The 14464-nt window shown below is 35.5% G+C and overlaps 1 protein-coding gene across 4 annotated transcripts in view; it reads right to left on the bottom strand.

Moving 5' to 3' along the window:
* CTNNA3 (catenin alpha 3) overlaps positions 1–14464 on the bottom strand; it is a 1736704-nt gene that overhangs the window by 504587 nt on the left and 1217653 nt on the right. For all 4 annotated transcript variants that reach the window (XM_059899110.1, XM_059899112.1, XM_059899111.1 and 1 more), the window contains one exon: positions 10591–10747. In XM_059899110.1, coding sequence (XP_059755093.1) covers positions 10591–10747 — 157 coding nt within the window. The remainder of the gene's footprint in view (positions 1–10590; positions 10748–14464) is intronic.

Raw genomic sequence — 14464 nt, 5'->3', positions numbered from 1 at the left:
ACAGATCCTCTGTGAATAAGTCCAATGATACCACTGTATCTCTTGGGTGAATAGAAACTGATCAATAAGTATTTGTTAACTGACACAATAAATGATTAACTTACCAATACCAAAGTATTCATTGGGTGCTTGCTACAAGAACATTCATTCCTCCATTACTTACCATCAAGATTGCTAATAAGATGGTAGCACAGAATATCATTTAAATCTTGTTGACATGTCCCTGTGGGAAACTTTTCAGCTTTAGCTTTGAGTTTTATATACCCAAAGTGAGAAAATACTATTGCCTGAGGCAGGTTTTGGTTATTTTGATGCCTTAGATCTCGTAATCCAATAGAAGGAAACTGTCTGTCATGCAGACATGCTTATTAGGAGGCAAGGGCTTTCATCAAAATACTTAGCAAAGGGAAAATTATAAACTCTTAGGAAAGTTACACAGAGGACTTTAATTATGCATGTAATAACAAATGTGACAAGGGTTAAGGTTTGTAAAGCTTTACGGTAAGATTACATTGTTTATCATTCTACATATTCTAGTCTTTTATGGATGCTTGAAATGTTTCACAATAAAAATATTTTAAAAAATCTAGCCATCCTTTCCCCACCCTCATCCACAAAATAAGGGTAAAAAATAACATAAAATCTCACAAAATATTATTCCATCAGAGATTGACCCTGGGTGATAAAGTTTTAGATATTTTTCACATTCATGAAGCATTTTCTTAAAATGTATTACAGAGATTCACAATCAAGTTCCATAATACTGGATGATCAGCATTATTTGGTGAGTTTCAGGTGCTGATATGGGTGGCCTGGGAAGATTTCTCTGTTACACCAGGCACACAATCCACCATGCCACCTGTTTTTGCACATTGATATTTACTTCTCCTGTTCGCTCTCTTTTACTATAAAAGTTTAAGATTTCAATTAGGTCCTATTTGTTTATTTTTGTTTTATTTTCATTACTCTAGGATGTGGGTCAAAAAAGCTATTACTGTGACTTATGTCAGAGAGTGTTCTGCCTATGTTTTCCTCTAAGAGTTTTATACTATCTGGCCTTACATTTAGGTCTTTAATCCATTTTGAGTTTATTTTTGTGTGTGGTGTTAGAGAGTGTTCTAATTTCATTCTTTGACATGTAGCTGTCAGTTTTCCCAGCACCACTTATTGAAGGGACTATCTTTTCTCCATTGTATATTCTGGCCTCCTGTGTCATAGATTAGTTGACCACAGGTGCATGGGTTTATCTCTGGACCTTCTATCCTGTTCCATTGATCTAGATTATTGTTTTTGTGCCAGTACCATACTGTTTTGAGTACTGTAGCTTTGTAGTATAGTCTGAAGTCAGGGAGCCTGATTCCTCCAGCTCCGTTTTTGTTTCTCAAGATTGCTCTGGCTATTTGGGGTCTTTTGTGTTTCTATACAAACTGTAACATTTTTTGTTCTAATCCTGTGAAAAATGCCATTGGTAATTTGATAGGTATTGCATTGAATCTGTAGATTGCTTTCCATAGTATAGTCATTTTGACAATATTGATTCCTCCAATCCAAGAACATGGAATATTGGTCTGTTTGTGTCATCTTTGATTTCTTTCATCAGCATTTTATAGCTTTCAGAGTACAGGTCTTTTGCCTCCTTAGGTAGGTTAATTCTTAGGTATTTTATTCTTTTTGATGCGATGGTAAATAGATTTGTTTCCTTAATTTCACTTTCTGATCTTTCGTTGTTAGTGTATAGAAATGCAAAAGATTTCAAAGCTTTTGCACAGCAAAGAAAACCATCAACAAAATGAAAAGACAACCCACAGAATGGGAGAAAATATTTTCAAATGAAGCAACTGACAAGTGATTATGTCTAAAATATACAAACAGTTCATGCAGCTCAATATCAAAATATAAACAACCCAATCAAAAAATAGGCAGAAGATCTAAATAGACATTTCTCTAAAGAAGACATACAGATGGCCAAAACCACATGAAAAGATGCTCAACATGACTAATTATTAGAGAAATGCAAATCAAAACTACAACAAAGTATCACCTCACACCCATAAGAACAAAAATCTACAAACCATAAATGCTGGAGAGGGTGTGGAGAAAACGGAACCCTCCTACACTGTTGGTGGGAATGTAAATTGGTACAGCCATTATGGAGAACATTATGGTTTAAGGAACATAAAGGTCCCTTAAAAAGCTAAATATAGAACTACCATATGATCCAGCAATCCCACTCCTGGGCATATGTCCTGAGAAAACCATAATTCTAAAATATACATGCATCCCAATGTTCATTGCAGCACTATTTACAATAGCCAAGACATGGAAGCAACATAAATGCCCATCAAGATAGGAGTGGATAAAGAAGATGTGGTACGTATATACAATGGAATATGACTCAGCCATAAAAAAGAATGAAATAATGCCATTTGTAGCAACATGGATGGACCTAGAGATTGTCATACTGAGTGAAGTCAGACAGAGAAAGACAACTATCATATGATATCACTTATACATGGAATCTAAAAAAATGGTACAAATGAACTTATTTACAAAACAGAAATAGAGTCACAGATGTAGAAAACAAACTTATGGCTGCCAGGGGAAAGGAGGGAGAGATAAATTGGGAGATTGGGATTGACATATACACACTACTATATACAAAACAGATAACTTATAAGGACCTACTGTATAGCACAGGGAACTCTCCTCAATACTCTGTAATGACCTATATGGGAAAAAAATCTAAAAAAGAGTTAGATATATGTACCTGTATAACCGATTCACTTCACTGTATACCTGAAACTAACACAACATTGTAAATCAACTACACTCCAATAAATTATCTTTTTAAATTTAAGAAAAGTAGAAGTCATAATAAAATACAGAAAATAATCTATCTGCCTCAATAATAATAGAGGCTATTTTTTCATCAGATTTTGTTGATATTATCTTTAAGAATAAAGCATTACAAATAAAATCAAAGTCCCATAGGTACTCTTTTTCAGTGCCATCCAACTCCTCTTTCTCCAGAGTTATTCACTCTTAAGTATTTGTTTTGTATGACTTCTATGGCTAGTCCTACTGTTCCTATTGCCTAAAACTTGCTAATTACTTAACATTGCTTTTTATTTTTTATTTATTTATTTTTAACATTGCTTTTTATTTTTTATTTATTTATTTTTAACATTGCTTTTTAAAAGCTGTCCTATTAGCATGTGAAACAAGTTTATTTGTTTTAACTACTACGTTTGCTACTATTTATTCATTCTTCTACTGATGGGTGTTTATATTACTTTCAAGTTTTATTATTTAAAAAAATCCATAATGATCATACTTATATAAGTCTTCTTTATGAATATATGTACAAGTTCTCCAATAATATAGAAAGATATTTGTGGCAAAATAATCCAGGTCCACATATTATTGTTTTGTTCTTCAAAGAGATTATAAAAATTTACTTCCCAGAAGCTGTATATGAGAATTCTCATTTTACTATATCTTGTCTCATATTTGACATTATCATAAATTTTTACTGTCCTGACATCTGATAGTTATACACCATAGTTTTTAAGATAATTCTTCAGTTATTCTGATAAACTATAAAGTACTAACTTTTGGGATAGGTTTAACAAAGATAGCTCCTTTAAAAAGACTTTTCTTTCTCATATCTGGTTTAAATTTTAACAATGGCCTGCCAATGGTGTTAGTAATAATGGTTATCTTATAATGGGCAACTTACTATGTCCCAGACACTCTTCAAATCATTTAAAATATATTATTTTAATTTTTTTAATCATGCAAGAATATGTACTCTAAGAAGGCAGGGAGTTTTGTCTGTTCTATTGACTATTCTATTTCCAGGATTTAAAACATTCTATCACTTAATGCGTGCTCAGTAAGTATTTGTTAAATAACTGAATAAATGTGTCAGTTCATTTGGGCTACTATAACAAAATAACATAGACTGGGTAGCACAAAAACAACAGAAATTTATTTCTCACTCTTCTGGAGGCTGGGAAGTCTAAACTCAAGGCACCAGAATGGTCACATGCTGGTAAAAGCCCTATTCCTGTTTCACATCCAGTGCCTTTCACTGTAACCTCACAGTGGTGGAAGGGGCTAGGGAACTCTGTAGGGTCTCTTGTATGAGAACACTAATTTAATTCATGAGGACTCCACTCTCATGACCTAAGGACCTCCCAAAGGCCCCACGTTCTAATATTTTCACGTTGGATATGAATTTTGGGGAGACACATTCAGACCATAGCAAAATGATATAATTATTAGCATTTTAGAGGAGGGCATTTAATGAGTCAGAGGTTAATTTATTTCCTGAAGATCATAGATCTGGTAGGATCTGGCAGACTTGTCAATCTTAAGCATAGTTAACCTACTCCTAACAGACTCTTCTCTTTCTATGCTTTCCATAGATTCTAGAGAGAAAATCTATTTTCATGTCTAATCTATAAGAGTTCTTTTAGTGGTGACATTTTAATGATAATGATATATGCTTTGTAAAAAGGTAATTCTTGGCTGCTTTTCTCCAATATACATAAAGTGTTCACAGCACAGGCTCTGGAGCCACTCTGTAAGTGGAAGTTTTTATTGCTTTGTTAAAAAATCCCCTAGGATGCTATCAAGGTCCATAAGTCTATGCCAACACAAATTTGAAAGCTCAGATACATGACTTCATATTTTCCAGTCTTGTATCTGCACCCACCTGGGTAGCAGGAGGCATGCTTCTTTCTAGGTCCAGAGGAAGACCTTTGGAGAGCATACAGGGAAGGATCACCCTGCTTTTCTTGCCTAAAAAAACCCTTCATCTCTAGCTGAAGTCTTTGGTTTTTCAGAATGCTCAAGAGCACCTCTTGGACTCATTAGCAGGTGTGGTGGGCCGGGGGTGGGGAGAGTGGGTATCATATGACAAAAATAAACCTTCCAGCTAATCCCTTGTCTGACCTATAAAGTGTCCACAGGATTCACCAAATTAGGATTTTAAATCATCCATATTACACTGATCAAATGCATGTGCTTGGAGTTGAAACACTGCCCAGAAATAACTAAGTACGAATGAAATTATGAGACTCACTTTGACTCTCTGTTTTTGTTAAAAGTTTCTGTCAATATATCTGACTATGGCAAATAGTATGGCTATTAATAACTTCAAACACTCACTGAGACAATTTTAAGGAAATCCTTTATTAAAGATCTATCTACGACCCAGCAATCCCACTACTGGGCATATACCCTGAGAAAACCATAGTTCAAAAAGAGTCATGTACCAAAATGTTCATTGCAGCTCTATTTACAATAGCCAGGACATGGAAGCAACCTAAATGTCCATCGACAGATGAATGGATAAAGAAGATGTGGCACATATATACAATGGAATATTACTCAGCCATAAAAAGAAATGAAATGGAGGTATTTGTAATGAGGTGGATGGAGTTAGAGTCTGTCATACAGAGTGAAGTAAGTCAGAAAGAGAAAAACAAATACAGTATGCTAACACATATATATGGAATCTAAGGAAAAAAAAAAAAAAAAAGGCCATGAAGAACCTAATGGCAAGACGGGAATAAAGACACAGACCTACAAGAGAATGGACTTGAGGATATGGGGAGGGGGTGGGGTGAGATGTGACAGGGTAAGAGAGTGTCATGGACATATATACACTACCAAATGTAAAATAGATAGCTAGTGGGAAGCAGCCGCATAGCACAGGGAGATCAGCTCGGTGCTTTGTGACCACCTAGAGGGGTGGGATGGGGAGGGTGGGAGGGAGGGAGATGCAAGAGGGAAGAGATATGGGAACATATTGTATATGTATAACTGATTCACTTTGTTATAAAGCAGAAGCTAACACACCATTGTAAGGCAATTATACTTCAATAAAGATGTTAAAAAAAAAAAGATCTATCTATTTATTAGTGATATTTATTATGTCAGTAAGATTACTGATGATTACTACAGCTCTACCTACCTTAAAGTTCTGGTAAAAATTCTCAAATCTGACTGATTTTGACAAAGTCAGAAATGAACTTCTAATTATAGCTTTTCTGAAGATCTAATTCATAATATTCGAACAACAGTCCTGCTGTGTATTTACTGTTCATTCAAATAAGAGCATCTTGAGTGAACTTGCCTGTTTTTACCTGGAATGATGCATGTTAAATTCCAGTTCATATGCCCAAACTACTCTTCAGTCATGTAAGTACAGGTACTAATTCAAAACAAAATTATCAATAGAGCAATAATGGATTACTTTGGGGGAGCTTACTCAGTCACTTTTGAATGCACGCTTTCTCCCTGTTGTTCCATGACTTATGAAAAGCTGTGTGTATAATATTTCTGGAGTCTCTACAATGACTGAGCCATAGAACATCACATGAAAATATAATCACAGAGGACTCAGAGGAAAAAACCTACAACCACAACAAGACTCTCTCCTGATTTTAGCCACTGGCATAGAATATCCTGGCTGTAAGTCATCACTGAACTATTCTGATGAGGAGGAGCTTCTTTTCTTCGTAAATGCACACCTGGGTTTTTCAGCCTGAGCTAGGTTTAAGTCATCAAACTGGCTCTCACCTCAGCTTCCTATTGTTATATCTTGTATGTGTGTGTCAGTCTTATGTTTTAATTTCTTGGAGGAGGGGTGGAGAGAGTGAGGGAACACCTGCTTTATATTGGGCTTACTTTTATTTTCACTTCTAAGGGCAATTAAAGCATTATTTAGCACTCACTATCTACTTCTATAAGAATGTTTTTCAGCATCTGGAGTTAGTTTTCTGAAGTATTGATGAAGCTACTGTTTAAATTTTTAGACAGTTTATATTTTCCTAAAAATGTTCAGGCCTTTATATAGTGTTATCTGTTGACTTTCTGAGTCCAGTACCAATCCAGATGTACCCTCTGTTCCTGTAATACTGGCCAACTTGCTGTCCCTCAAACCCACCATGCACTTTCACATGCTTTTCTCTCTTTCAATATTTGACTTTGTAGTTCATGCCACTCAGTGTTAGATGTAGACTGAGGGGTCACCACTGTCTTGGAACTACAGATAACCTAAGCATTGCTAATAGAACGTGTCCCTCAGAGAAACATTGGGCTGATCTGATGTTGAAACAAACCAAGAACTTTTGGTCCAAACCAGATTTACTCTTAAAATTCTATTATGCATAATTTGAGTATTCATCTCTATTTTGGAAGCTATGTAGCAACTTGGAAGACTCTATATATAATTCATAATTGTCATCTATTCCCCTGAAAAAAAATAATCTCTTCATGTTTCTAAGTGCAGTGGAACATAGAAAAAAATTCAGGAATTTGTCAAAGACAGTCCAGTATAACAGATTAATTAAAGACTATTCCAGTATAGTATATGGCAAGTACATATACTAACCAAGAATCATTCCTTATGGAGGGCTTTTACTTATTTTTTGTTCTTTTCCTTCAGTGTTTCTATATTCTTCACACTCTCTCATTTTCTAACATACTCTAGCAAACTTATAGGCAATAAAAAGACCATCTCCCACTCATTTAAACATGCAAAAAAAATGAAATTGAAACATGTTATTTCAATAATTCAGTTCAACCAGGATCTCCTTAGCAATGCTCCCCTCAATTCCCTGACACTCCAGCAGCGTTAGCTGCACACCTTTGAGTTCCCTGGAAGCGAACACTGTGCCTTTTCCTTCTCTGCGTCCTGCTCCACTTCCCAGCACACTGCCTTGTACATAGTTGATATTCAATACACTTTTATCAAAATTCATTTTGATGAACAGTCCACACCAGGTATAGAAAATAATGGAGTGCGCTGTTTGTAGAGAATTTAAAAACAATAATGAAACACATTAAATATTTTTTTTTTTTTAAACATCTTTATTGAGGTATAATTGCCTTACAATAGTGTGTTAGCTTCTGCTTTATAACAAAGTGAATCAGTTATACATATACAATATGTTCCCATTTCTCTTCCCTCTTGCATCTCCCTCCCTCCCACCCTCCCCATCCCACCCCTCTAGGTGGTCACAAAGCACCGAGCTGATCTCCCTGTGCTATGCGGCTGCTTCCCACTAGCTATCTATTTTACATTTGGTAGTGTATATATGTCCATGACACTCTCTCACCCTGTCACATCTCACCCCTCCCCCTCCCCATATCCTCAAGTCCATTCTCTAGTAGGTCTGTGTCTTTATTCCCGTCTTGCCACTAGGTTCTTCATGGCCTTTTTTTTTTTTTTTTCCTTAGATTCCGTATATATGTGTTAGCATACTGTATTTGTTTTTCTCTTTCTGACTTACTTCACTCTGTATGACAGACTCTAACTCCATCCACCTCATTACAAATACCTCCATTTCATTTCTTTTTATGGCTGAGTAATATTCCATTGTATATATGTGCCACATCTTCTTTATCCATTCATCTGTCGATGGACATTTAGGTTGCTTCCATGTCCTGGCTATTGTAAATAGAGCTGCAATGAACATTGTGGTACATGACACTTTTTGACCTATGGTTTTCTCAGGGTATATGCCCAGTAGTGGGATTGCTGGGTCGTATGGTAGTTCTATTTGTAGTCACATTAAATATTAATCCACTTTTTATTATTACCCTGTACTGGCCGTTCCAAAAAATGTTAGTGATAAGATACTCCTCCCCACAGACAGGGACTATTCCTATCCACGTCCTCTGGTGTGCTAGGGCCAGTAAGTCTAGAATCAACTATCTTAAACATCTAGTTACATGAGATAATTAAAGGTTTTTGTGATTTAAGCAACTTTCATATGAGTTTTCTGTTACATGCAGGCTCTTAAGTACTATGGTTTTTCACAGAAAGTAACAGACTCAGGTTAATCCAGCACTAAAAGGAAAATCGTGAGCTTCTGCCCTGAGGACCCACAGAGTTGCTGAGATCCCAAGCTCCCCACAGCTCTAATCACAGAAGGCCTGGCCAGTTATGGCTCCTATTCTTACACGTTCAGGAGATTCTGCCTATTCTGCCATCAGCTTAATTATAATAAACTGCTTTTACATTGACTAGTGTGAGTAGGTTTGCCTTGTAACCAAAAGAACCAACTAAAAATCAGAACCTGGCATATAACAACTAAATTACAGAAGACTGACCCAACATAAGATGTTGATTGGATTCACACTGCGAAGTCTATACTAAGAAGATAGCAAACAGACAGAAATATGCTTAACATAGCGTTGCTTATAGTAGTTAAAATTTATCTAAATGCTCATGAAAGGAGAACAGATAAATGAATGATTTTTTGAAGAAAATATAATAATGTGGGAAAATTCAGCCAACTATTATCTGTAAAAAGGCAATACATAATTACACAATTATTTGAAAACACACACACACACACACACACATATATATATATATATATATATATATATATATATATATATATATGCTGGTTGGAAATAAAGCACATATTAGTAGTTGTTATTTCTGAATAGTGGTATCAAGGGATTTTAATATTTCTCCTGTTCATTTTCTATTATTTTCAAAGTTTTAGCTCTAAAGAAATAAAACAATCTTAAAGTAGTTAATTAGCGCATATTTTCTTTTCATTAGTATATTATGAAAATACACCAGGTCTCAGGATATTGCTCACAATGAGAAAGCATACATATATGAAAGTAATTAAATTGATAGGGTAGATAAAATACAATCAGGAAACTTTAAAAAAGATAAAATGATGTTAGAAACTCATAAGAAATTGCATTTTATAAAAAGAATCATCATGTTCCAAGAAAATCTCTCTCTCAGAAAAAAATATGTAATTTATTTTAGTGAGAGGCTTAATTTTTAAGAGAATAAAAAAATTAAAAAGTATTTAGTTCTCTGCTGTTACAACAGTATAATCAAAACCTGAGTCATGTTTCTGAGAATATGGCATTATGAGAGTAATTTGACAATCTTGTGGGATGCTACTCTAATATATGATGAGAGAGTTATCTGAATTTGACGTGGAATCTCAAGCCTGTCTGTTATTGATGTAGTTAGATGTTTAGTCTTGTTTATTTTATTCTTTAGATCACCACTATTCAAATACATATAGTGGTAGTTGAAGTACATATTATATCTCAAATCAATGAAGAGTTTTCCCATTAAGACACATTTTTTTTTCTGAGTAGAGAAAAATCTGGTTGGGAAAAAAGTGCAGGAAAATGAAGAGATATAACTATATTAAAGGGGGTGGGGAAATGATGATTTATTTGAAAAGGCAGGAAATGCCTAAATTTTCCACATGCTATTTTCAATTATGCCTTGCCCAGGAATAGGAATTTCTTTTAGAGACAGTGTAAATTGTTGAGGTGTATGGGTTACAAGGCATGAGGCTCATTATCCTAGGGTAGATCATATGTAGCAGCACTTTGCTTCAGAAAGGCTATCATTAGAAAAAAGTCTCATAATATTTCATAAAATTAATTACATTCAGTATCATCCTATTACAATTTGTATGGAAACACAAAAGACCCCTAAGAGCCAAAGCAATCTTGAGAAAGAAAAACGGAGCTATTTCATAAAATTACAAGAGCAAATATAGAAATTAAAAGATAAAACCATACCAGATACAGCAAGGAAGTCATCAATGCTTGTAATGTCATCTACAGCTTCAGTGAGGACATGGATATGATTCTCCCACGTGCATCTGTACATTTCCATGGTTTTTTTGACCACTTGACTTTTGGGTCTTGCAGCCAAAGCAAGTGCAGCATTAATAATCTGTAAAGATGTAGAACGTTCACATAGTGATTTCTTTCAGAATAGTTACCATTGTGCCTATGACAGGTATTCTTTTTAAAAAAAAAAATCAGATATATTTATGCCCTCATGTGTAACTCTTTCTTTGCTTCTGCTAATAGTTTAATTTTATTTTTGGTAATAATTTAATTAATTTTAGAACTGTTTATTGTGCATCAATGCACTAAGAACTGCAAGAGATACAATGATAATTGGTATCTGCCTGTAAAGAGCTTGCATACTACTCAATGGGAAGGGCACCATATAACTCCAGCTCAGTTCAGGATGCAATACATGCCATAATTACAAAAATGATAGACGGTCTTTAGAAAGTAGAGAGATCACCTTCAGCTGAAGTTCTAAGAAAAGGTTGAGAAAAAGGTGCAGGAAAATGAAGAGATATAACTATATTAAAGGGGGCGGGGAAATGATGATTTATTTGAAAAGCCAGGAAATGCTTACATTTAACTGGTCACTTGGATTCACATTGCACAACTATGTGGTGAATGTGCCCATTACATGCAAATCACGGGAATAAAAGCTTTGACTTTCTTGAGGACTTGAAAATTTTTACCAGTAGATATTCCCTGTTAATTCATTCATTCGTTTGTTTGTGCATTCACTCATCATTCAGTATTTCAAATATATTCTGAGTTTTGTTTTGTTTTTTTTTAATGTATCAAGCACTGTTCTTGGTTTTAGGGATATGGCAGTGAACAAGACACAAGCAAAAATCATTTTCTTCATGGGGATTATATTTCAGTTAGGGCAGGCAGGCCAATAGCAAGTTAAACAAGTAAAATATATGGTCTCTTCGATGGTTGTAAGAAATAAGGAGAAAAACAGAGCAGAGAAGGGGGATAAAGGGCGGAATGGTAGTGGGGGTAGGAAGTTTGCAGTTTTAGCAAGGCCTCACACTGAAGTGGACAGCATGGGTGAGAAAGTATTGTGGAACAGAGAAGTAGCAATATTCAAAAAGTGAGAAAGCAGGCTAAATGCTACGAGAATGGCGAGCAGGCTCACCTAGACTCTGGGTATGCATAAGGAGTCCTTGACCGCCTTGACCGTCTTGCTCAGGACTGTGACCTTATTTGGAAGGTACTGGAGCGTCATTTAAACTTTTGAGTGATTTGCTCAGAACCACACTTTAGAAAATTTCATTTGGCAAATGAGGCTACTGTAATAGGTTACAGGAATAAGAAAGAGCTTGGACTGCAGTGGTGGACGTACCGAAAAAGTTTTGACAGGACTTTCAATAATTTAAAGGAGGATGTGGACAGATCAATTATTGCCAAAAATATCATGCAGACATTAACACATCTGTGGAAAACAATGCTTAAAGACATGGAAATATATCCACCAAAGTGTAGTTAACAGCAGATTACAAAACACATCAAGCTTCATAGAATGCCGCTTCTAGCAAATATGCTAGAACTAAAAGTTAGATGAATCCATACAACAAATAACAATGTTTCTCTCAGAGTGGTGGAATTTCCAGTGCTTTTTATTTGATTTTGTGTGTGTAACTGCATTTTTCAGATTTTCTACAGTGAATATGTTTTAGTCGTATACTCAGAGTAAATGAAGCTATTCTCTTAAGGAAGTGATTACTAAGGTTTTTCCATGATTAATGAAGATAATGATTATAGTATTGATAGAAAATGAGAGATCAGAGAGTTTAAAAGTCAGTCAGGGTTGTAGAAGCAGATGTGTGAAACTGTTTTGGAGGACACTGCTGATGAAGGGTATTAGATGTCAACTTTCCTAATACAGAGGTTGACTCTGAAGTGACTCTCGTCTCTCCCTACAAATTACATAGTGGCCAATCACAGATGTGAAACTGGAGTTCCTAAAAAAGGTGTCATCCATTTACTCATTTATTTGTTCATGCGTTGAAACAAATTAGTGCCATCAGATTCTACATGGAATACTAAAGACATCACAGTGAAGAAGATTCCATCATAATTTCTAAAACAGCCCATAATCTAGAAGGGGAATAAGCCAAAAGCCAGGCAACTGCAACATACCAGTGATTCTCAAACTTTAGCCTCTATCAGAATCCCCCTGGATGGCTTGTTAAAACGGATTCTTGAGCCGTGCTCTGGAGTTTCTGATTCAGTTAATGTGCTTTGGAGCCTGAGACTTTGCATGTCTAACAAATTCCCAGGTGATAGTGATGCCACTGGTCTGGGGCTCCCAGTTTGAGAACGACGGCAATATGTAAGTGCTATAATGTAGGGTTATTGTAAAGGCAAGCAGAAGGTGCCTTACAACACATGGGAGAGGTATTCAGCTTCATACGGAAAGATGTTTCAAAGGACTAAAATCTGAGAAATAAATGGAAATTAGTATAAGGTGATACCCATTTAGGAAGAAGCAATAACATGTGCAGTGATGACCTAGAAGCAAGGTAGAGTCTAAACCTCACCTCCTGAGGGAGAGGAGATAGTAATAAAGTTGTAAGGAAATCAAAGAACACAATGGAAAAAGGGAGGAAAGAACTCACCTTTGCGTTCCAATATAAAGTACCAGTATGTATGAGGAAAGGATACAGTGGAAGTGATAAAGATGAGAGAAGGAATCATTGGGGAGGTAGAAAAGTAAGGTAGTGAAGAGTCAAGATGAGGAAGAAAATCTTTTCAAAGGGTCAAATGCCATAGAAATGTCAAGAATAATGAGGACTAAAAATGGCTTTTGAATTTGGAAAACAGGAATAAATGGTGCAGCAGAATATTGGATACAAAATTCAGATTTCACCAAAATATAATGGCAACAATAAAAGTAATGTTTTTCTACTCAGTAACCTAAAGGCTGCACCTCACATACGTGACTTTCAACAAATTATTGGACGTACAGAAGGAGAGAAATTAGTTGCTTGAAAATATTATGTTGATATTCTCATTTCTTTTTTATGAAAGAGGAACACATTGAATTTTAAGGAAACACACACTACCTTTAGAAATAACAACTCTGCAGTATTCCTGGACTTTAGTTTTAGAGTTTTATTAACCTATTGACTTACAACGTATGTTTGTGTACACTGCAGAGGCTCTGGTCTCTGGTGTTTCATTGCCCTGAAGTTGAACAACTGTACACATGTGGTTGTGTACAGTTATGCCTTCACACTCTGTGCATAGTTTTAAAGTACTTGTGCAGATCCCTCAGTGGGGATATGGAATCATGAATATAAGGCAGGCTATATTTTGTAAGAAAACTTCCAGTTCTGCAGCTGATCCAATTTACTGATTCAACACTGCACACTATAAGAAAATTTATCCTACCTGACTCTCCTGATATTTAGCTTAAATCTAAAAGCAGACAAAACTCAGAAGATGTGCAAACCCTCTTTAAGGCAGAAGAAATCTTCATCCCAGAGTCATACTCCTAACATTCTAGCTACATATCTAGAGGTGGGGGGAACTATTCTTAAATCCTCTTCATGTGTAACTAAAGATAACTTAAATCTGAAGTGAATGATGTTGCTTTCTGAAGCATCGTTCTTTAGATTATGGTTGAGGTGTGTACATGTCAGAATCACCCTTGACCCTGAGAATCAGCTAATTAGTTCGTTCACCTTTGAAATAGTATCTTTAACTTTAGGAACTTACTATATCTTAATAGGACTACTTTAATAGTCTTCCAAATAGTTTCCTAATTCCAGACCCTATTGGCTCCAGGCCATTCTCCTTGCTACAAACA

Source organism: Balaenoptera ricei, chromosome 16 (genome assembly GCF_028023285.1).
Source record: "Balaenoptera ricei isolate mBalRic1 chromosome 16, mBalRic1.hap2, whole genome shotgun sequence".
In the NCBI taxonomy this organism is placed as follows: Eukaryota; Metazoa; Chordata; class Mammalia; order Artiodactyla; family Balaenopteridae; genus Balaenoptera; species Balaenoptera ricei.
The sequence above is the reverse complement of the archived record's forward strand: the minus strand, read 5'-3'. Positions and strand labels throughout refer to the sequence as shown.